General features: G+C 30.5%; 1 protein-coding gene and 1 long non-coding RNA gene across 2 annotated transcripts in view; both read right to left on the bottom strand.

The window, feature by feature from the left end:
• The window catches only part of LOC129969133 (uncharacterized), a 67,879-nt gene extending 47,941 nt beyond the window's left edge, over positions 1–19,938 (bottom strand). The window contains exon 1 of the long non-coding RNA XR_008784465.1: positions 19,841–19,938. This is a non-coding gene — a long non-coding RNA (uncharacterized LOC129969133). The remainder of the gene's footprint in view (positions 1–19,840) is intronic.
• Positions 19,939–20,194: 256 nt separating this feature from the next.
• Positions 20,195–25,174, bottom strand: part of LOC129969572 (nuclear pore complex protein Nup133-like) — an 83,534-nt gene continuing 78,554 nt past the window's right edge. Inside the window, exon 33 of the mRNA XM_056084203.1 lies at positions 20,195–20,451. Coding sequence (XP_055940178.1) covers positions 20,315–20,451 — 137 coding nt within the window. The 3' untranslated portion in view covers positions 20,195–20,314. The remainder of the gene's footprint in view (positions 20,452–25,174) is intronic.

Below are 25,174 nucleotides of genomic sequence, written 5' to 3'. Positions count from 1 at the left end.
CTTCTTGACTTTCTCGCTGAGGAAATGAAACAAAAGTGGACTACCATTTAGATATGGTACGAACTAAAAAAATTTCAAAATTAAATTTTTAAATGAAGTGTTTCCCAAGTGTACACAAAGCCTTTTTTTTTTTTTTTTTTTTTTGCACCTTAAGAAAAAAAATAATATTTAAAAGTAAATATCTTCAATGAAAAATTCTTAATTATTTAAATATGTGATTAATATTAAATATTTAAGAATCATTAAGAAATAGACATGACAATAGGAAAAAAAAAAAAACTGTCATAAAGTGCTTTATGAGCGAAAAATGGCATTATAATATGGTTATACACTTAATTAAAGGAACATTTATGATGAATAAATATGAGTTATAAATGATGATCAATAAAATAGAAACAAAAATTGCACATGTACAATTGACTCCATTGTTTGTGAAGTGTAAGTTCCCCTTCCTACGTCTAAATGAGTTTTAATATTAGAACTTTTATTTATTAAATCAGTTTTATTAAGTTTTTATTAATTTTTATACTCGTTTTTATGACTAAAACACTATCATAATATTCTATCCTTTCTGTTTTTATAATATTAATATTCTAACTTTATTCACTATTTCTCAACAAAAATAGAAATATAACGACTGTAAATTGCTTCCAAATGAGGGATGTAAATAATTATATTTTATATGCAAAATTCCATGAAATTAAAAATATTTTTTCTAAAAAAAAAAAATTAATCGGAGAGTGGTTGGATAGATGCATTCTATTTACTAGTTTCTCGTCATCTCCGAAGTTTTCGTTTCAAATGAACTCATTGCTGTGATGAAATGCTGCAGCAGGTGTTCCCGCAATCTGTGCTGCAGCTGGAAATGTTTCTGTTAGCGAGGAAGGCAAAGTAATAAATTATCTTGAAAATAACGCAGTCCTTCCGAATAGGATTTTTCACTCTCACTCTGAAAATATAAAGATCTTCTACTCTCTTGCTATAATTTTAAATTGATATAAAAAATGCCAAAGCAGATAAAGTATATACCCGTTACTCCGAATGACCCTACGAAAAGGAAATAGAGAATTGTTGAAATTTAACAATGAAGGAAATTAACTGAATTCTTAACCGTTCATATAAAAAAAAAAATGAATAATTTTCATGAACTTTTCTTTATGTGAAAAATAGTAATGATATAAATAGTAGGGGAAAAATGTTTTCGACGCCAATCATTCAAATAAAATTGAAAATTGTCGCATCTTTTTGTATAAGTCAGTTGAGTCGAAATTATTGATCGTTTTATTTTTCCATATGTTACATTTTTCAACAAAGAATTAAATACTGTAAGAATGACTATCATAATTTATAAAGTCAAACTCTAATCTTTGTGCAGTTGGAAAGTCATCACTTTTGATTTTATAGAAACTTATATTTTAGTTCATATTAAAGCTTATAAATTAAAGGTTTAAATCCTCTCTACACATTTTTGCTCTTGCTTGTTTTCTTGAAATTATTTTAAATAGAATAGAAAAAAATGCCATTAATGCGATTAACAGGGCAATTTCTTTTTGTTCTTTAGTTCTTAAAACGTCTAACATAAATCTTAAAAGAAAAAGCACATATGAACTGTACTTCTAAAAAAATAATTTCACAGTAAAAAGAATTACCGAATAGTACTCTAAATTTTATCAAACACGCAGGATGAATTTACTTTCACTTTTTGTTAAAAGAAAGGACAAACATTAAATCTTCATTTTGAGACTTTTAGCGCTTGGGATTTAAGATTTCCGCAAAGAGGATTAAAGTCTGCAAAAATAAAAAGATAGAAAATAAACTAGATTTTGATTTTTTTATTTATTTCGTTTATGATTTGTTGAACAAATGTAACATAGCAAAAGAAAGAAAAAAAAAAAAAAAAAAAAAAAAACGGACTTATTTAGATACTTACTAGTACCAGGGAAAAAAATTTCATGCATAAAGTAATCGGCTAAGTCTTTGATTCTTTATAACCAAGCATGAAATGTTCAATATATTGCAAATTTAATTCGATTTATTTAATTTTTCTAAGAGTAAGCAATAAAGAAGACATTTTGTAAATAATACCTATCACCATTAATGATTTTTAAGAATTCCATTATATTTTCAATCCCATTTGTTCGTTACTAGATAAACTAGATATGCAGAAGAAAAAAAAGCCTTTTTAAAATTTGTTTTAAATTTGATAACTGATTTTCATCCATGCTTCATTGTTAATTCCAAAAGGTAAAATTCGTTTTCCTCCATCGCAACTTTTTTCCTAAAATAATTTCATTTGGGGGTGGGACGATAGCTGAAATCAAATATTAGTTTGACATATTTTTTTATATTAATTTTTGCATTTATATCTTACCTCTATCAAATTTAAGTTGTAAATGAATTTATAAAAAAGGTTTCTATTATTAGAAATTGCAATTTTTCCTTTCCTCAAAATTTCTTTCTCGCTTTTCTTTTGTAAACTTGTTAATCGGTTTCCAACATGCAGGAATAGACAATCATGTTAATATTCTACCTCCTCTGAGTTGCCTTTTCTAGCTGATATTATCTTTCTATTTCTCATGTCACGATCTCATTAATTCGCGGTGTAACGAAGACTAAAATTTTCAGAATAATGCACTAGATGCGAAAGAGGAAAATATACACTTAATCTCATGTTGGATCCTAATATCTTGAAGTTTGTTAGTGTCTCTTCTATAATAGATTTGTAGCTTAGGTCTCTTTGAATTCCAAGAAAACTAGTGATTGCTAGTTTGAAAGATTTCTAGGTTACCTCTTTTTAAATTTTGAATTTAAAACTTTCCTTTTTCATAATTTTTTCAAGTCAAGTCGTAACAAATACCCCTTCATTCAACTTTGTTTTGAAAAAAGCCAGAACCTGTTTACAAAGGTATTTGAATCATTGGCCTCCTTTTAGTAATGCCCTAATTTTTTTTTATTATGAAATGGTAGCAATGAAGCCATTTGTGGACAAATTAAATTTTTCTCTCCTATATTTTTTTAAAAACTTTTTCACGTTTGACTAAAATTTTTTCTTTATACCTCCCAGTTTTATGGCAAAACAAACACACATTTTTTTCCATAAAATTAGAAATTCTTCTGTGTTGTCTATAATTACATTAACTAACAATAAAAATACACTTCTACTCAAAACTCGGAATTATATATACGTGCATTGTACTGAGGTAACAGAAAAAAAAAAAAAAACTACTCTAGACATACTGCAGTTTACCGATGTCGTAGTTTTAACTTGTTTTCTCACCATTGTGTTTAAAAGACAATTTACCATTCCTGAGAAAATAAAGGTCAATTCTTTCTAGCATATAATTTAAAAAAAGCAGATTCTTATTTAATACTTTATATATGCATATACAGTTAACATGAAAATATTGCGCTGATGTTAAATGTATGAATTTCATACACATTAGACTTGTTATTTGTTATGAAATTGTACTTGATGGATTTTTCCAGTAATTTGGATACTAAACACTAGTTATGTTTAGGACAGATGAATAACCTTGTTTACATGCGTAATCTACTCCTTCTTGAGATTAGGTGGAAGTGGCCTCTTAAATATTTCCATTTAACTTCGGGGAAAGGGGATGAATGATATTTCGGCTTCAATCCCCAATTACCAAAGGTCAGAAGTCACATTTCAAATCTTTAAACTCGGCCACACATAAAATCTCATATCTCTTCTTCTTCTTTTGTTTACATATTTAAAGGGATAAACTAATCTAGATGTTTGATACAAAATGGATGTAGAACAATCTAAACATTTGGAAGAAAATGAATGGATCCCTTTAGAAATTGTGAATGTTTGTCTAAGGCTAACAATTATATTATCTTTTCTGGTATTACGATGGACTTCACAACGCACAGCCTCTCTGCTAAGAACGATTTCCAAAAAAATTTGAGAAAATTTTTTGAAAGCAACATTGAGGAAATAAGAAGATCCCTACAAAGAAAGTTATTTAATAATAAAAAGTAAAGGTGACAAACATAAAGAGAGATTAGAGAGTGAAAGTGCATACATAAAAAGAGATTAGAGAGTGAAAGTGCATACATAAAGAGAGATCGCCGTATCTGCGATGAGGTATACAATAACCATGCCTAAGACATTTATTTTTCGTTATTATTTTTACTTTCTCGGAGCAGACGAAAGAAAGACTGCGATTTGGACTTCGATGAATCTCCATGTTTTAGTTCTCTTTGAGTCTTAAAAAAATATTTCCATGATTAATATTCTCTGTTCTGCAAATCACCAGAAGGAAGAAATTTATTATGTTTCTACACTAAAATGATCAAAATTGCACTTCTGACAAATTTTAGAACTGCTTCTAAGGAAAATTGTCTGTTTCTTTAGAAATCCAGAAATGCCATTATTGTACCATTGAAAGCATTTCCACAAAAGGGAATAAGTTAGCTGACATTTGTCACCAGAATAGTATCTAATTTTGAATCGAATCAGCCCTCAGGTTCATCTGCCTGTCGATTTTCTGGATCCGCATCGAATGTTCAACCTATAAGTCACAGGGTAGAAATGCGTAGGGGAGACTGCTTTACCTTGGATTGCTATGTGGTGCCGTTTAGTGGAGAACAGTTAATCCAGCTCAACCAATACAAAAGCATTGTTGGTTGCCATTTAGATCTTGCTTATGAAATTGTTTTTTCTATATAAAATGCAATATTTTTGAAGGATTAGATAGCTTTATTTGCAGAGTTGAAGAATAGCTGAAGGTTTTCTAGTGTGTTCTAGTTTGTATTGTCTCATTTGCGTAACTAAAACTATTGCTTGTATCATTTCGAACATAAAATATAAAGATGATCACTTTTTGTACTGTGGATCACAGATACATCCCGTACCATGGATAATTGGTACAAAGAGTGTAATGTTCATTATCGTACTCTTCTTCAGGTCATAATACCATGCCACGAGTTAGACGAGGGAGAGAGATAAGAATATTAATTCTGAGACTGTAAAGAACGGTTAAACAAATGCGTGTAGTGAGGAAGGAAATAAAAATTCAATCAAAAAGTTGTGTGTGTAAAGTATTGAACATTTAGTTTACCACATTAATTCAGAACTTGAGGGGTTTTAATTAGTATGAAAAAATACATGGAAACCAATAATGAAAAACAACTTTTCAAGTTTAAAGAAGTAGAAGAGGGGGAAAAAATAGCTTAGAAAAATTGTCGAGCCTATTTACGACAAGGCATGTTGCAAAATGATCTATAAGGAAGTCGGCATTTTCAGCTGAACGAATGTTGAAACCTTCTAACTTCAGACGTTCGTCTGGGATTAGCTTATTTCCCTCCTCATCGCAATTGGAATTAAAATGAAATAGAACAAAAAAACTATAATATCCAAAGTATATTAAGGTGTTTTCCTTCTATAAAAATTTCGAAGTTACTCTGTTGAGGTTGGCTTTTTTTCCATCGCATCTGGAAGCATGACTAAAAAGGATTACAACAGAAATTAGGACCCTAGGTTGAAAAGAACATGATCGAAGGTACAAGATCCTCTTGTATCACGAATCGGTTTGTATGCATAATAATTTTGCATACAAAACAATTTTAATTTCGCTTTTTTTTAACAACTTTCTTTATCCTACTGTTTATTGATGTTGAAAACTGAAATGGAACATAAAATAGGATAATTATAGTAAAGAAAATTGATCAATGCTAGTTTTTAGAGGCATCATAAAAAAAAAGTGGTCCAAGGTACAACTGTCTCTGCTCTCTAGTCACTTTTCCACATTATACTACAAAACACAAACATCGCTATGCTGCCAGCATGCGAGAAAGACGAAAGGTGAACCTTTCCACAGGTTGCTAACATCGCTGATAAAAGCGGGGCTTTAAATTAAGTAATGTAATTTGGTTGCAGTATTAATTTTTCCCATATTGTTTTTATAATTCCTTTTATCCTTCTCCCTTGATACCAGGTTCTTTTTCTATTCCCATCAGATCTATATTTTCTATTAAACTAACAACCGGACTGACAGTCGTTGATATTCTTCGTCTCTAATGTTAAAATTTTCCTATTCCAGTTCATTGCCTATGCCCACCAATTACACTAATCACTAATTTAATTTTTGAAAACAAATTGAGGGAAGTCACTTGCTCCTCGCTTTTCCAGGCGGCCATCCATTAATACTAATCGCATGTAATTGCGGGTAATTAATTTGTTTTGTTTGTTCGCGGGCTGATCAGACGGGGCCAATTATGCGGAACTGAATTAACGGGAGGACACAACCACTTCCTAAAAACATTCTACTTCAGCTAATAAGGACGGGGGGAAGGACGAAAATGGGAAGGTAGCGCGCTTCATCAACAAAAGGAATGAGGCAATTATCGAATTTATCGCAAATGATGCTTCGGTAATTAATGACGAGGCGTCTCTCTTCATCGGCAAACAGAAAAGTATCAAACGACCCTCCTCGAAAATAAGGCGACGAGCAATTGATTTCCAAACATGACCGGTTTTATAATTAGGTGACCACCTGTAAGATTCATATGTTTATTAGACGATATAATATGCACCAAACATTAATTATAAATATATTAATGATTTATTAAATTTAAAATGCGAATTAATGTAAATCAATAAATGTTTTTGTGTGCAATTTAAATATTGCTTTGTTGGTTTTTAAATATGAATACTTTCTTGTGAGATTGCATTGAAAAAAAGTACATTGCCTGACTTCGTTCGGTCTGCGTATTCAATTTTGCGTACTACATCAGAAATTTTATTAGAGGAACCTAAAATGCTTCGGATAGATGAGTATATGTTCCTAGAATTTCATATTTTGTGATGCTGTTTTCAGAAATGGCTGGATATAAATGAATGTCAAGCATATTTCTCGAACACAATTAAATGAATATTGAAGGATAGTTAAAAATAAAAATACATATTAGTTCATTCCAAATTGCAGTAAATCAAAACGAAGCAATGTCGTTTATGAACAGAATTGTCTCCGGACTCGCTGCGCATGCGATGATGCTCCATAGCATTAGACGAAGTATGCGCGACAAATTTCAGGAATATCTTTTTCTCTCTCTCTCTCTCTCTCCTTCGCAGACAGTTCAAAATGCCTCACTAATTCATCTCCTCGGTCTAAAATGTAAAAGAAATTTACTCTATCAGATAAAATTCATCTCACTGTTAATTAATTAATGATGAATCTACAAATCGAAACACTCTATTATGGTTTGAGAGAAGAAAAACCTAAGTATTTGTTTCATCCAAAAATTTAGGAAGAAGTGATCATAAAATCATATTATATGGTGAGAGCGTCATTTTCTGTAGAAAGATATGGCAATTCTCATTAATGGTGGATTTAATGATACTTTTCTCGTAGAAAGGTTAATGGAGGAAAAGAACCTGAAAAAAGATATTTGAGTATATTTTTTAAACAACGCATATTTTGCTGCACAATACTTACTTGCCCCTGAGGTGATGCCCAAAAATATAAGAGTAGGATGATTTTCAAAACGTTTCTCGAATATAACGCATCGTTATCAAAGACAGTAAGTTCATTCTTAGACAAATTGTAGCATATCGTCCAAATTACCCCATACATTAAATCACCCCATACAATCGAATGTTGCCCACCTGACAGATTAGCCAATTAGGACCATTGATGCTCCATGCATTTCCGTCCTAGCGTCAATAGAACTATCAAATTTCTATCCGTTTAGTCGACTGAAGAATTTTATAAGTAGAGGACGTTTTCAAAAAGACAGATGTTTTAAATGAGACTAATCTGTGTGTAAAACAGGGAGTTGCAAAATTTGTATACGTGTCATGGAAGAAAAAAGTAGGATACAGCGAAGTGGAGAAAAAAAATGGATTATAAATTAAGTGACATTTACTGAAGAACAAAACAATCAGTTCTTCTACCAAAAAAAAAAAAAAAAAAAAATCTCTTGTACTTACCATTACTAAAATGGGAAAAAATAACTGTGCATTAATTATTAATTTTGACAGAACTATATAATCCAACTTTTGCAAATTTACAGTTTTTTTTTCACCCCTTCTTTGGTGTTGTTCATTTAGCTTTCCCACATAATAGTATATCCAAACAATCTTGAAGAAAATGATTTTATAACGGCATTAAAAAGAAAAAAAAGCATAAATATTCGAATTTTATTGTGTTCATTGAAAGAATTATTCTGTTGGAAACATCCTTTAATTTGTTTACAACGGAAAAAGAATAAAAAAAATACCTCTTCTTTTTATTTTTTATCTCTCCCCTAATGAATCAAATAATAGTAGCAAATAACTGTAAATTGCCGCGCAAATACATTTAGAAAAGACTTTTTTTTATTTTAGCAAAAATGTCACTAATTGCATCCTTTGCGAAGGCTGAATGAATGAAAATTGTAATAATGCGCTGATAGTCCATAATTAAATGGACGCAATGAGTCTCAATAAAGAGGAAGGAAAAATTATATTAAACAATTATATGATGAATAGAAATTCCGCTCATGTGGTTACTGTAATGATGATAGCGCTTTAATGGATATGTTCGATTATTTGTACGATAGCAAAGCAAAATGATACAATTTCCGAAGTATTTATTAATTCAACTGAAAATGATTGAATTCGGATTTTCCATTAGAGTCTCGTGGATTGTTTTTAAATATTTATTGGATGCTGAATTTAACATTTATTAATTTCATGACTCTAATTATCTAAAAAGATATAGATTAAAGAAATATGGTATCTCAATACACGTTTTTAAAATGATTTTAATTATTTTCGTAATGCAAAAGTAAGCAATTCATACACAGAATTTAAATTACTTCACTATTGTCGATTCAGAACAGGAAAAAAGGAAATAAAAGCAAAACAAATATTTAAGATTATTTTCATATCATTAACAATAACTTACTAATATTCTACATTTTGACTTCGATGGGAAATTAAGTTTCTTATCTAATTAACGGATAAAATTCATTTGAAATGTTGCCTTTAAATGTATTCGGACCACCAGATATAAATATTCATTACTTGAAAAAAAAATGTTTATAAAGATTTACAATCATGGACGAAGCATTTCTATATTAATTTCTATTTATTATTTAAATTATATACAACTATTGAATATACAGGGTGGTTATAACTAAAGTTCCACTCTTTGAAATGGCCATAAAAGGAAAACTACTGGACCAAATGTTATCAAACTTGGTAATAGTTTAAAGAAAGTGTTGAAAATTTCTTTTCCAGAAAAAAAAAAAAAAAATCCACCACTAGGGGAGAAATGGCGTTGTATACAATATTGTTAAGCAAAATCGGACGTGAAGGAAGACATCGGTTTAAAATGTGTTCAATCGTTACTAAAACGTGTTACAAAGCGTGTTCAATGTAGCGTCCACCATTTTCTGAAACGAAGTTAAATCGCATTACTGTATTCTCAACAGTAGTCTTAGCATATCAGGAGCAATGTTACGCACATGTCGGTGTATTGCATCTTTCAATTCCGCCACATTGTTAGATTATCACCAGAAACAGTAATATTTGAGATAACACACATTGAACATGCATTGCAAACACATTTCAGAAATGATTAAACATATTTTAAACCGACGTCTTCATGTCCTATTTTGTTTAGCAATATTGAATACAGCGCCCTTTCTCACCTGGTGGCGAGTTTTTGAAATTTTTTGCCGGAAAAGAAATTTTCATGTCCTCCTTTAACCTACTACCAAATTTGATAATATTTGGTCCAGTAGTTTTCTTTTTATGGCCATTGCAAAGTGTAACTTCATTTAAAGGGGGGGGGGGGGTGGAGGAAGTAGCTTTAAAGGTTAAGTTATAGAGAAAGGATGGTGAGGAGTTTCTAACTTATATGGAAGAAATTATTGTTTTACAAATCAAAAGCGATCCCAAAATTTCGACTTATAAGAGGCAAAACATACAATTTTGTGGTTTTATCATTTCTTTTACATAATCCTATTTAATACACCATTCAGTATTACTTATGAACCCAATTCCATGTACTTTATTGTATAATACTGATAAATAAAGTTTTTTAAATATCATTTTGCATATAAAATCAAGCCTAAAGTATTATCATATTTCAATATTTTCTATTAGAGGTTCGAATTTTCAATACATTTTTCTTAAAGTAACGTCAGATAGGAATTCAGAGACTTCGAATTAAATGGAAGAATATTTTGCATTCACAGGGCTCGCTTTCCCGTGGCGACTAAGGTATTGAAGGTATCACTGACTCCGACCCACAAAATCCAGTATTTGAGAGTCCAGTAGTTAAGACTGGCTGAGGGACAAAAAGAAAATATTTATGCCTACCCAATCAAAAAATATGCATGCAGTTTTTTAGTAGTTGTTACATCTATTCAATAATTGAATGGTATATGGATAATTTAAATATCATTGACGGCAAATCACAAGTGTTAAAATGAAGACATCCGACCATCATATCGATTACTATCCAAACACCGAATTGAGGCTATCTACTGAATTCTTTTCAGAATACTGAAAGCAGGTTTTCAAAATGAACTAATTTCATAACGATCTTGCAATTCCAACTGAAAGTAATTAGAATTATCCACTGAAAGTAATTAAAATTATCCAAATTAAAATATTCCACTATTTGATTTCAATTCATTGGGGGGGGGGGGGTGACCTTATTTGCAGCATTTTTCTAAATCATATTTAAGTGGCAGCTTAATTTGTGCCATTCATATGACAGAATATTTAAGTAAAATGTTTTTAAAACGCCGTTTAATTTTATTTTTAATTGGGAAAAATAATGTAAATATTCAATTCTGTATTCTTTTTCTATGATTTGTAAAATAGTTTAGACTATTAATTTTCAAATTACCTCATTGCAACTGTCAAACGGTATTTTTTTTTTTTTTTTTAATCTAAGATCGATGCAACGTCATAATTTTTAGCAGGAAGCCAAGAATGAAGCGAGCATTCTTCCGTCGACTTTCTCGCATGTCTCACGAATTTCATATCTTTCCATAAACACTAAAACAATCTTTATAAAGACAATACTGTTTTGTTTATTCCATACCATACTCTGCAAGCACAAAAATAATTTACGTTATCGTTAGATATTCTAATTGCAGAACAATATCGTGAAGGTATTAAAGGGCCAAAATACAAGCAACACCATTGATGGATTTTGCTCGAAATTCAATACTGATTCACAATTTTTCTGGAAGGATTTCATGCCAATTTCAACTACGTAGCTCTAGAATCGTAATTTGTTTGAGGGCAATATATTCTATTCGAACTCACATCCACCCCAATTCCAGAACAAAGGTGCTCCGACAGCGTCAGAACAGGCCATTTAGTGCCTCTACACACATGCTGAAAGAACTATTCTTGTGCTGTGCTGAAAGAGTGTCCTTACTATTCTTTGCTCTAAGGATTGTATATAATAAATGATGGTATCTTCTACCAGATTTACACAATTTCCAAGTTATTCAAAAAATAAACTAGGGTGAATTTTGAAAATATAAAGCTACATGCGGAAAGCCGTTGGAACTAGAGCTACCGATTTTGGCGCAGATGTACTTGGAGGAAAGAATTGTCCATCCCGGGGAGATTTTTAAAAAATATTAACTAAACCAAAATTGTGCATACATAATTTGATATTTTTAAGCGGTAACTTTTAAAAATATGATTTCACAAAAGTAATTTTTAAAAACATCTTACAATTCAAAACATATCTTTTCAATGATATCAATTTAATGGCTGTTTATTTTTTTCTCCCGAAGTTTAATAAATTCTTAAAAATACTTTTATGTATAATTGGAAATATATATATTTCATCTTTCAGTGAAATTGGAAACATTTTTATTGTTTAAACAAACATTTAATCGCGTGTTTCTTACTTTACTCTTTAATACTATCTTGATGTATTTTTGCTTCATTTTATCAAACTTACAGTAAAATTTATTTTAAAAACACTTAAGATTTTAACCGATATGAGACACACTGAAAGATTATATACTTGCTATTTTTTATCGCCATGTTTTAACCAGTTATTCTGTTGTTGGATATAAAATATGCATCACACATTTTAATGTGGAATTATATGTATGCTTTACTTGAAGAATAAGAAAAGATGACGCTGACAACGCGCTTGCTAAATGTTATTACGTGATTTGACTTTATTAGATATGTTCAACAATTAGAACAGACGAAAAACTATTAAAATAAAACCGGATTAAATATCTATATCGATTTTAAGTGTAAAAATATTTAACTTAGGCAGCCACGAACATCAAATGACGCATAAAAAATATAAGAGGAATTAAAATCATTATTTCTGACGAGCATATTAGTCCCCAAAAGCGACTAGTCTTAATATCAATAAAACTCAATGTGGCTGCGTACGCATATTTAGCATCTTCTTCAAAGTAACTGTGCAAAATTCAAACAATCTTTGCGCATTTATTATTTAAGATAAGAGTAAAACTATTTTCAAAGTGCAAAATAAACATTCATTTAATAAGAAATGAATCGAAAGTTTGCAATTTTTTTGGAGTAAGTTATCCTAGAAGGAATATTTATCTTAAAATTCACAATTCTGCTTTTTCAACAATACCATTTCGTTTCTATGCGATTTTTATTAATTTTTCAAAATTTAATAAATAAGTGAAATGAAGTGGACGATTTTGGAACAAGGAAACTATACAATAGTAATACTCCGCCTTTATTTTTTGATATTTCTATTTTAATATTTTAGGCAAATATTTTAATTTGGTTTTAAAAGAATTATAATGCTTATTTAAATAGATTAAGAAATTACTACTATAGAAATTTCCTCTTATTTTTACATGCATCTTTAGCAAAGTAATAAATTATATAGAATGTTGTAATATATAAATACAAATAATGTTATATTTGAGAAGAATCTAGAGCTTTCAGTGGTCAGAAATTTAGAATAGCAATTTATCGATCTCTCTCTCTCTCTCTAAAAAACTTGTACATTCATTGTTTAGATTCAAAGGAAAGCAACGGAAGTGAAATTTTAGTGATCAAATGAAATAGACATTCGACGGCTTCAGGCTATGAGGGATTAGATATCCAATAATTTATAGGAAAAAAAAATCCTCACATTGAATTAATATTCTTATTTTAAACTTTAAAAAACCATCTTAGATGATAGAAAGATGTTGTGTATATTAATATTTTATACAAAATTAATTTTTACATTAAAAATATTAGATTTGGAGACACTTTTAATTCAAAGTAGCGCCGAATATACCAGCTATAAAAATTTACTATTTGTAAGAGAGTTCATGTGGAAATGGATGTTTCAAAATGTCGTTGATAATGGCACTTCTATCTCTATTCTGCAGCGCTCCCCAAGCCCCTACGAGCAGGCGATGCTGAAGCGACTCCAGACCTACCTGGATGCCGAGGACCGACAACGTTTTGCAGATGCTGACCTCCCCGCCAAACGACAAATGCGGTACAGTCAGTGCTACTTCAACCCCATCTCCTGCTTCAAGAGAAGGAAGTAGATCACCCTCTTCCACTCCCGTTCAAACAGTTTTGTCCGTGTCGTCTTTTCTTCTACTTCAACAAGTGCCAAGTGAAGCTCCCTCCCGAGGATTCTAGAGCACTTGCACCCGTCACTAGACGAGACAAAAGTCTTAAGGATGTTCTGTTATCGTTTCTGTCTTATCATTGGTACAACATTAGAAAAGTATTGCCAAAACATCATTTGAACTTTAAGATGATACCACAGAATATTTTTATATTTTCTTTATATTAGTTACTTTAATATGGCCATAACTATATTCGAAAAATGATTTCATTGTTAATCAGAACTGCTGCCTATTTATTATTTTTTTTTGTTCGATTGTTTCGGAATTATGACATTTTTGAACAAATCTGCGAAATAATGATATGTTTAATAATCTAGCAAAATTAGATATAATAAAAAAAATCATGGAAATCCAAAACACTAAATATCTATTAAATGCTCAACGTCTTTTTCTCTGCTCATTTACAGCTTGAAAGATAATAATAATGTAATTTCTTTCCACTATGTTAATAAATTCAAAAAAGATATTTGTCAAATATTTCATTAATTTAATTTTCTTTAAATTAATCTCGCATATAAAAATATTTTTTTTTCTATATATATATATCCATTTTCTTTTAGAAAATGCTCAGTTATTTCCTTAACCTGTAATTCAAAGAGAAAATGAAATGAAATTTTATATCTTTTAGGAGAACAGAGGAATTATAAAAACGATACGTGATGCTAACTGATACGAGCATAAGAATTCTTTTCCTTTTTGTAGCGGAATGTCTTTATATTTGTAGAATTATCAGAAGAAAATATCCTTACTCTCATCGATTTCTAAGAGCCTGGAATTTCTCTGCCAAACGTGAAAAACTAGGGAAATTAAATAAGATTGTTTCATCAGAACGACCCATTTTTTACCAGAACAATTGTTTTGTAGAGTACTTTTGGGATGATTTTCCAACAACAAGAATGAAATATCTCTCCTCTAAAATCATTTGATGATGAAATATTACTTATATATTTCAAATTACAGTACTTAATTTTTTTAAGACTCAGCTATTTTTATTCTATATGATGAATAAATATGAGCCTGAATGAAAATTGAACGTCAGTATTTTATTTTTGATCCTTTGACAAATTTCTGCATATTTTGTTTCCATTTTTTTAGTTATATAAATAAAAAATTTATTCCCTGAATAATTTTTTAAAAATGGAAAGAAAAAAAAAGCTTAATATTTCATAACATTACAATTAAAAAAAAGTTTATTTTTCGAAATTATTTTATTATTAGCAAAGCAAAAAGGGAATTTTTATGCCTTTGACACTTTTCGATTATTTAAGTTTAATATTCATTTATTATAATATTAATTACACACTAGAAAAATTAATCTTTAGAACATTAAAAAAAAAAAAAAAAATCGACACTGTGAGCCTATTCTAACGCTCATTTCATAATTACTCAACCAATATTTAGAATGCAACATATCACTGGATTTTATGCGTGGCACACGAATTGTTTATTTACTGAATTCGCATTTTGCTTTATTTAATATTATTTTAGGAATTTATTAAAAGATAAGGAAGCTCATTTGCTTATAAATACATATCTGTTCTAGCTAAAAATTTCTTTAATACATCTCCTTTCGAGCCATTGAAAAATTGTTTCATAAATCGTTATATTTGATTGAAAATGTATCTGTAAAGCTTTCATTCTCGGGCTTTTAATGATTTTTGAAGCATGTTTCATTTAATATTGATCACAGAAATCTAGAGTTGAGATATTTTGGCTCAGAATGCAGTCATTGCAAGCTTCACTCGGCACACTCATTCCTCACAGTGTTTTGATATGTACCATTCTTTTGAAATGAAGATGTACGTTTTGTTCAATTAAAGTCTTCTTTGTGGTGTGTAAATGTTTTGTTTTTGTGAAATTAAAGTACGTCACTGCTTGTCGAATGCAGTTTCGACCTGCCTCCCAATTTTTTCACATTTTGAACATAGCGCAATCCATCTATGGAGTGTCTATAAACAAGGATGGTATATAATATAACAAGGATGATAGTAACACCATTTCAAAAATCCAGAAACTGTCACATTAAAAACTCCAAATAATTCAGACGAGGCTGAACAATAAGAGAGACAACTGCCTACAAAATCAATTCATCTTACCCTCCTCCACTGATATTTCTTTGTCGCATTTGTTCATTCACAATAAATAAATTTAAAAAAATTGCATTCAAATTAAAATCAAATATTTAAATTTCATAACATTATTTTTATAACCCAATGCCTCCGATTTCAAATCCGCTAACAGAGAAAGATGGGTTCATTTTTTTTCGTAACTGGCTGATGGACTCGCCATCAACTGCGGTACACTTTGTATCAGGAACTTAAATTGCCTTATAAAAGAGTTGCAATTTTTCTGACCGATTTGTTAAAAATTACTTTCAAATTGATTTCTTAATATCTGAGACATCGAAACTTATTCGTCTGAATAAGACTCACTAATAACTATTTTGTTATGTCAGTTTTTTATAAAGTTTAGCAGACAAATTTCCTCTATCGGGAGATGTGCAGAACCTGCATTGCCTTAGTAGGCTTAATCCGACCTTACATTCAGAATATAAGTGTAATGCATATACAAATAAATAAATATTGCCAATCTAAGGGGGGGGAGGAATATTTTTTCCCGCATCATTTTAGAGAGTTGCCAATTTTGCGGTTTCTCAGAATATATATATATTTTTTTCTCTCCAATATATGAAAATTCCATTGACATTATTTTCTCATTTTACCTTTCAAATATTGGAAAGTCTAAAGTGTACACATCGATAAGTGAAAAAATTGTTTTGGGGAAATAAATTGGTCAAGTTCTCCAGCTTTAATGCATTCCAAGATATTTTTCTTTACAACAAAATTCCTCTCCACAAGATTCTGAAAGGGATTTTTTTTGTCTTCAAAATATTATGTTTATTTTTATGTAATAACAAATAAATTTTATAGTTTTCATAGCATTTAAATTATTAATATTCAAAGATTCTTCGCATTATATATCTGTTATAATGCCATCCTCTCAGAAATATTCTAAATTCGAGGAAAATAATAAATACGTTATCAACAAATTCCGCATCTCAGAAAGTCAAAAAACCTGGAATTTCGGATCATAATGATTCCTGCCATAAAGTAAGAAACAGAAAACTAAATGATTCAGAAAAAAAAAAAAAAAAAAAAAAAAAAGAGTTAAATCATATAATCAAAATTGTTAAAGAGGACAAAAAAATAACTGGCTTGATGTCAAGGGAAAAAAAAATCACTTTGAAATTCATCTCAAACTGAATTTTCATTCAATATTATTACGTCTACGGCATTAAAAAAATCCTGTCATTTCTCGACACATTATTATCTTATTTTATCGAGAGCATCCAATAGTAATTCATATCCGTATATATTTTCAGAATTATCTTATATCTATTAAAATAAATTTATGTTTTTGTAAGCAAATAATATAAAAAGCGCAAAATAATAAAAAGAGAAGAACTTGAGACTTGCCACAAAAACTTTGTTTATCGAAAAATTTGAATTAGTGAAAATTTTCAAAAATGCAGCAAGAATAAAAAATGAATTATGAACTAAAATTGACAAAAAGTAATTCATTTACATAACAGTTTTAATAAATAGAACATAAAGAATAAATTAAATAAATAATAAATATTTTAATTGAATACGTTGAACATAAGACATGAAAGCGATGAAATGAAGGGTCTCAAAAAATTACTTATTCACGATTGTTATGCACTTAAAGTACGACTGTGTTTAACTAATGAAAACAATCCAGAAAGTTTATAAAATCCAATTTGTGGCCCCTGACTTTAAACAGGGTGGCCAGCATTTCTGTTGTTTGAAGTTCCCTGACATTTCCTGGTATTTATTTATTTTCCTGTCTTTAATTATTGTACAATATGTTCTCTATTTGAAAAATTGTTCTACTTTTTTTTTTAACTTTCATTATAAAATATAATTTAATTATCAGAAAAAAAAACCATTTCAACTCATTGAATTTCAGATAAGTTTCAATTATGCACTCCCCCTTTTTTTGCAAATATATTAACCAACACTAGAAGATACATGCCCATTTAGCCAGCCAGTCATATCACGGAACTGTTTGTCAAATTTACTCGAGAAAAATGCAATGCAAAAATATATGCACACTGGTGGATTGCTTAAGAATGAAATGATTTGTTTCCTTCCAGTGGGATCTCCCCTATCCATCCAAAGGTAACAGTATGGATAGGGAAAATGAATCATTTACAAATACAAAATGAAATCTCTGTATAAAAAAATTCTTCAACGAAATCAAAATTGTATTGACTTTTAGCACACCAACTACAATAAAAAACTGCTTGCATGATGGCGGCCCAACACTGAACGAGAGAGAGAGAGAGAGAGAGAGAGAGAGAGAGAGAGAGAGAGAGAGAGAGAGAGAGAGAGAGAGAGAGAGAGACAGAGAGAGAGGGAGAGAGACAGAGAGACAGAGAGAGAGAGAGAGAGAGAGAGAGAGAGAGAGAGAGAGAGAGAGAGAGAAAGCATGATCTCCCAGATAATTGCTAGAACCTTTTCTCAATTAAATAAACAAAACAGCAATACATTTTGTTACATATACAAAACTTCTCCTGCACAAGGCCAGCCCAGGAACACTCAGTTCTTATGGCTACTGAAGCCCGCGATAAAATAGAAAGGAAGTTATCTCTCTATCAAGAAGAGAGACGTGCTTTTTGTCTCACTTTTTCTGCAGTTACATTTTAATTTCGCAAAACTAGTAAATAAATATATAAAGACCACGTAAGTTCAGCAAGCGAATTTAAAAGACCCCCCCCCAAAAAAAATCTTAAATTAATGAATAAGTACGAGTACACTTTTTTGTAGCGTTCTGGCGCAAGGTCTTATTGGAAGCAATCGGTCCCTTCGGGTTCGCCTTGAACCCATCGTAACAAAAAACATGACACCATATTAAACAGCAAATATGTTTTTAAAACTTGTGCAAAAGATTTATAAATTCAAACTTCATAGGCTAGAAGCCTGAAAGAAAACTGAGATGAATAAGAGTTAGAAACAGCTGATGAAAAATTGAACTCTCCCAAAAATTTGATACTGAACCCTAAGACGAGTTCAGGATCAAATTTTTGGAAACGGACCTGCTTCAAACCGCCGTTCGTGTGTACTCCGATTACATGAGCCGTTTTCTTCCCGTTGACATGAAAATGTCTACAGGCTGGACACAGCGATCTGATCTAGAGCTATCAAGTTGTACTTTACGAAATGAACAAGAAAATGATTTACTTAATGCTTCGAAATCATTATCTTTTTGTTTACATTACTACCCACACCTGTTCGATTCTTAAGAATTTTCCACTGTTCGTTGTAGTATTTCAGGATTTTCTCCGAGAGCCTTTCATCGCACCTTCGCCACTAGTTTTCATGCATTTACAATCTCAAATCTAGTTCTTTTTAGAACTGACTTGATCATGAGGAATAAAAAGACATCAAACCGGACGAGATTAGTTGAATACTCTCCGATTCCTTATAAAATATTAAACAGAAAAAAAACGTCTAGCCATATCCTGAGTTGTGGTTTCGGCATTGTCGTGGTGAAAAAAAATCACTATTTCTCTACAGATTAGTTTCTTTTCTTTGAATATGTTTATGCAGAACAGCCGTAATACTTGATTGTTTAACCCATTCAGGACTAGCTAGCGGGGAGCGAAGCGCTATCACGGGACCGAGCGTTCGGAAATGAAGCTCCGTCCACGGACCCAAGCATTTTTCGCAATTAAGCCTAATAAAAAAAAAGTATAAAATCAACATTTTTATATAATGACTACAATATATATACAAAATACTATTTCTTAATATGTATTGATGTAAAACACATAACATTAATAGAAATAAATGAAACAAGCAAAATACACAAATTTTAACCATACCCATGAAAAAAAAAATACTATATGCACGGAAATTTAAAAACAGACGCCTAAGCAACAATAATTTGCAGCAAATGATATTCCAATTTAAATAATCCCGGTCTCACGAGTTCTCTGAAAAGTTTATCTTCGGTTGTTTTATTTCTGAATACCAATTCGCTGCAGGTTCATGGCAAGCACCTAATGGCATATTATAATTATATTCCACTGCGCCCAATCATTTCACTAATTTCAGAAGGTAACACGGTCTCCTATCTGTGGTTGAAAAACTCAAAATAATCACAGCACATGAAGCAAAACATCTACAAAACATACCCAGAAATATTTCACTTCCGCCTTGCAGTAGTAGGCTGACCGCACTTTTCTAATGAAAAACCAAAGCAATCAATAAGAACGCTGGTGTCCCTTTAAATTACACGTGTACTTTTGAAGAACCGTTTACTTATACCAATAAATCTACCACATCCAAAAGCGCAAAACAGAAACTAATACCTCTACATGAAGGCCACATGCCATATGACTCCATTGTTGCGAAAATCGTTGGTTTTTCGCGTCATCTAGTACCATTCAAAAATTGAAATAAAGCGTTCCGTTTCGAAGTCGCGGATACGTTACGTTGGCTATGTAGAGTTAAGTTATTGGCTATCTTTATTGAAAACATACAACTCGTTGTTTTTTTAAATAAAAAAATACTTTATAACAGTTGAAAAAAAATTACAAAATGTAAAAGAGACTTTCTTTACATATAAATTCAAAGAGTTCTTCGTATATGCAAATAGCAATCAGTTCTTAAGAGATGATCTTCAAGATATGCTCATATCCAGCCTGTAGTAAAAACTTGAAACTCGGGTTGTCGGCCAAATCGCTGAGCTCGGATGTCTGAAGTAGATCTTCAATGGGAGGCAAAAAATCGTGGATTTCAATTCCTGAAAAAATTAATGAAAACGGTTTACACATATTCATTAGAGTATTAAAAGCAGAAATTTTAAAAATCGTCTTTTGCCAATCAGTCTTCGTTAAGCAGAATCTCGATTTTTCTCAAATATGCTTACCAACTGGCACCACTAGAATAAAAACATATATAAAAAATAATACAATGCCATTCAGAATGCATACGTAGAGAAAATTGCAAAGCATTAGCATATTATATGGTAGGTAAAATATCAATTAACAATCAAATATCAATTGCCTTTACAAACATAAAACAAATAGCATTTCTTAGTAAAATTTTCATGTATAGAAGTTGACAGCAGGATACAAAAGAACATGGATGATACCTCGGCTTGGAATAATTTTTAATTCGAATTTTCCCCTGGTCGCTTGAATTTCCTATTAACATTATGCTAAAAGCATTGTTCCCGATCAAATCGTCTATAAATTCGAATTCATTTTAGTTAATAATAGGTCATTTAAAAAAATTCATAAATAAAAACTAAACATTATTTTTATTTCTTTCGCAACAATTTTAGTAAATTGTTTTCATCCATTAATGCACTCATATCTCAAAGATCTAAGTGATTAATTACTTAATGTCCTTTTCTACAACGGTTTCATTTAATGCTGCACAATTCATTCCATTAAAAAAGGTGATTCTCCCTTTAAAAAAAATAATTTTGAATACTTTAGTTGTGAAATTACCTACTCGAAAAATTGCATTATTTTCAATGATGTTATTATTTCTAATTTATTTTAAAATTATAACTTTACCCCTTAAAATTACTATTTATACATGGAATCACACGTTATTTATTTAAATTGGTTCATATTAAATGCAAATCTTTTCAACCATTTTCAGTTGTTCAGTTTCCTTTTTACATCCAGTTTTTCTTAATTCGAATTTTTATTTTGGTCCTGTCATTTTCGAATGAGCCAAGTTCCTACCCATTTCGAAAATTAGTAATTATTAATGGTTTTCAAAATTTATCTAATCTCTTTCACTATTTCTCAAATAATAAGCAAATATTCTTTGCAAATATTGAATGAATAGCAAAACATCGGTTATGCTCCATTTTTTATTAGGTAACTCTATTCTTTCTGATTCGCACCCACAAACATATCAATTGCTTCCTGAAAGACTTACGAAAAGGTTTTCATTAGACAATTTGCGAGTAGAGATGTAATACCATAGACACAGTTCACGAGCAGTTATTGCATATTTTAAACGAGACAAAAGCATTATTGTCAAATGAATTTGTAATATGCATAACTGCTGTCTCATCAGGGTGATGCTTCTCCAAATACTCAATAATTTCCCTTCCCTTCAGCACCTCCCTGAATGGTTGGTGCTTTGTTACGTCTGTTATTTTTTCCACTTCCGTCTAAATCCTCTCAGCGGCTTTTTGCTGTGGCACGGAAAGCCATCCCGTATGTTCTTCGACAGTTCAGGCTATGTTCTTTCATTAGCTGATTGATGTCATTGCTATCCATCATATCTTAGCCAGAGACACAATCTCGTCGATTAAGGCTAAACAAGCACAGATTCAAACTGCTCGGAGTCGCTTTTGACAACACTATCTGGCCAAAACTTTTTTCATGTAGGCAAAACAGGGTTGCCATTCAAATTCAGAAGAAAAAAAATTTCCCTGTACGTATATTCAAGATACGAGGAAATGCTCAAATAGCACTCATGTGCTAGTTATAACGCAATATGATTTTAAGGAGTGGGAAAAGCAAAAAAAGGAAGTAACAATGTAACATTATTCGAAATAATAGCATATTAAAAGAAGGTTTATATTTAAATAAAAACAAATCTATTTATTATCTAGAATTTTAGCTAGCAAAACAAAATTTATATATTAAAGGAGGAGGGGGATAAATTACATCTCAAGTTCTTTAAGTTCTTAAGTCACACAAAATTAAGGACTCAGGTGAAATAAAATACAAAATATTTTTGTTACTATGGTACAAATCATTTAATGATTACTCAACAACAACAAAACATTACAAAGCAAGATTGCATTTTTTTTTATTTATTCATTTTCGTCAATTTTTGTATTTGGGCATCCATTTCTGCAAATTCTGCGGATTTTTCAAGCCATCACTTTCAGAGCTTAATCTTAACAAATAAGACGGCATTTCTGTACGACCTAATGTACACTTTTCACTTTCAGTGAGCATATGTGAAAATACTTCTGATACATCATTGAATGCATTAAAGGACGGATAAGACACAACAAGTTTCAAAGCCCATAAAAATTCAGCTTTAAATTATTATTCTAGAACTAAAAAGTTCGAAATCGGCCAGACATTTAATTTGAAGTTTTCAGATTTGAATGTCATCCTTTTCTATATTCCTTTTATTCAACATCAATGATAATTCTTTCGAACTGGTGTATGGTCTTTTTTTTTTTTTTTTTTTTGGCATAACTAGTAAGTGGTTGCTTTCCCATATTACTTAAACTAATTATCTTTTTCCAAAGCGAGCAGTACGCAACAAAAGGATTTTGTGGAATTTCTCGAATCCATTCAGCAAAATCAAGTTTGATTTTCTTATCCGTCCAATTCGTTTTAAATACGGATTTTGAGCAATTCATTGTTTACTGCCCCCACAGATTGAAATGTTCTCAACAAAGAAAAGTATTCTATTCCTTCACTCAATTACAGAAGTCTCGCACATGTTCATTAGCTACAATTCGGGAATCTCAGAGAAAAAGAAAAACTGTCGAGCAAATCGAAACTGGTCTGATCTATACAGAAAAGAAGGGGGGGGGGAAGCTTCTTTATTACATAATCGCGAATGGTATTGTTTCGTTTTTGGAAGCTATGACTATTCTTAAGATCTTTAGAGATCAGCATTATTTAAATTTGGAAAAAATAATTGAGAAAGTTAAAATTCCCTGTTCTCCAGGTGCCGTAGCAACCCTGTATAAGTTTTTTTTTTTTTTTTTTTTTTTTTTTTTTTATTAAATAATTTTTAACATCTGTTTCTGAACAGATATATTTAGAATTCGATTATTTGTATGATTTTTAAGTTTAATTCGTAAAGCTGTGGAAAATTATTACAGAATTGCTTTACCATTAGTTTTACATGTTTAGAATGAATAAAGCATACAAAATTTACTTGAATTGTAAATATAAAATAAAATAAGACACATAACTCTTTTATATTGAAATATAAATTTGTTGATGATATCATTCAGTTAGGGAACAGAAAAAAGATTATTTCGAAAGGACATGCTTAAAACCAGCATTTTTTATATAATATGACAGTATTATAGAAATATTAAAAATTAAGTATGAAAGTAAAAAAAACAATGAAGAGCTACAAAAATAAACACTAACCGAAAACCAAAACGGAAATGCAAATTATTAGTGAATATCGTTTTATTGTATCGCGATTCACGATTATGATACCGATAAATCGATATTTTTCGTTAATATCATATAATAAAAAAACCGATTTTTCAAAAATATGGAAATTTTTTAATAAATCGAAAATCGCCACAGTCCTATTCATGAATAGATTCAAAGTAAGGATATCTGGCCTTTAAATGTTGGCATTTTTCAAGATCCCTGCATGTCCTATCCTATGTCACTGATTGAACAAATTCTAATGAAGAAATGACTTCATGGCAGACGGGTAATGATTTGGCTTTGTGTTTTGATAATTATGAACGGCTATAATCGATGCCGAAATTAAATATGTCTTACTGAGGACATAAACCATATTACTGGAGAAATCTCTATTGAACTGATTCTAGGATCATCAAAGAATCAAAACAGGAAGTTCTATTCGCCCCTCCTCAAAGATTAATCTCCTCTCTAAAGTTTTATCTTAGAAAAAACCCAACAGAACCTGACACAAAAGAATCTTTGCTGTCCTAACTGATATCCCTGAGAAAGAAACATTCGATGATTCCTATGAACAGATAATAAGAAATGAAAGAATAAAAAGAGAAAGAGGGAAAGGTAAGAAGGAAAAAAAAAAAAAAGCCAGGAAGGGTATAACAGAGGGTTTTGAATCCAAAATCCTCAGCTGGTGATTGTGGAAAGAAAAGTGCCTTTATTTAATTTGTGGAAATACCCATATCAATTCTGATAAGGAAGAATGAGTGTAGTACTTTATTTACAAATCTGTGAGAGGTAATGATTATCATTTATTTGTTTTAATTGCAAATCTGCTAAAGATTGACTTTTATGAGGATTGATTAAATAAGTTTATCATTTCTTTGCTACAAACCATTTAATATCATTCATTATTATAATGCCAAAGAAATAATAATTGAAAGATTTCTTAAAATTTCGATTAATAAAAGAATATTTGGAAATAGTGCTGTTTTTTATAGTTAAAACTTGACTCGGGAACACAGCAAGTTGCAACAACTTATTTACTTTGAAAAATATTTTTTTGGTACCGAAATTTCTAGATTTGTTATGTGTTTCTTTCCTGCATATAATAAATAAATATTTATGCAAAAAAAAAAAAAAAAAAAAAAAAAAAAAAAAACCCTAAATATTATTAGTTAGCCAGCCTACTAGCTTTCTCTACTAATATTGCCTCATAATGCAATAGATTTGGCTATCTACTTTAGTCTTTGGTACTCTCTGTATATTCTGTTGATCATGTCATTGCAACAACAGACATTTTAGCGACACCTTATATATAAATAAAATCATTTCAATTTAATAAGTTTTCTTGGCTTAGTTCTG

The sequence above is a fragment of the Argiope bruennichi genome, chromosome 5 (genome assembly GCF_947563725.1).
Source record: "Argiope bruennichi chromosome 5, qqArgBrue1.1, whole genome shotgun sequence".
In the NCBI taxonomy this organism is placed as follows: domain Eukaryota; kingdom Metazoa; phylum Arthropoda; class Arachnida; order Araneae; family Araneidae; genus Argiope; species Argiope bruennichi.
This window is presented reverse-complemented; position numbering and strand designations above follow the sequence as displayed.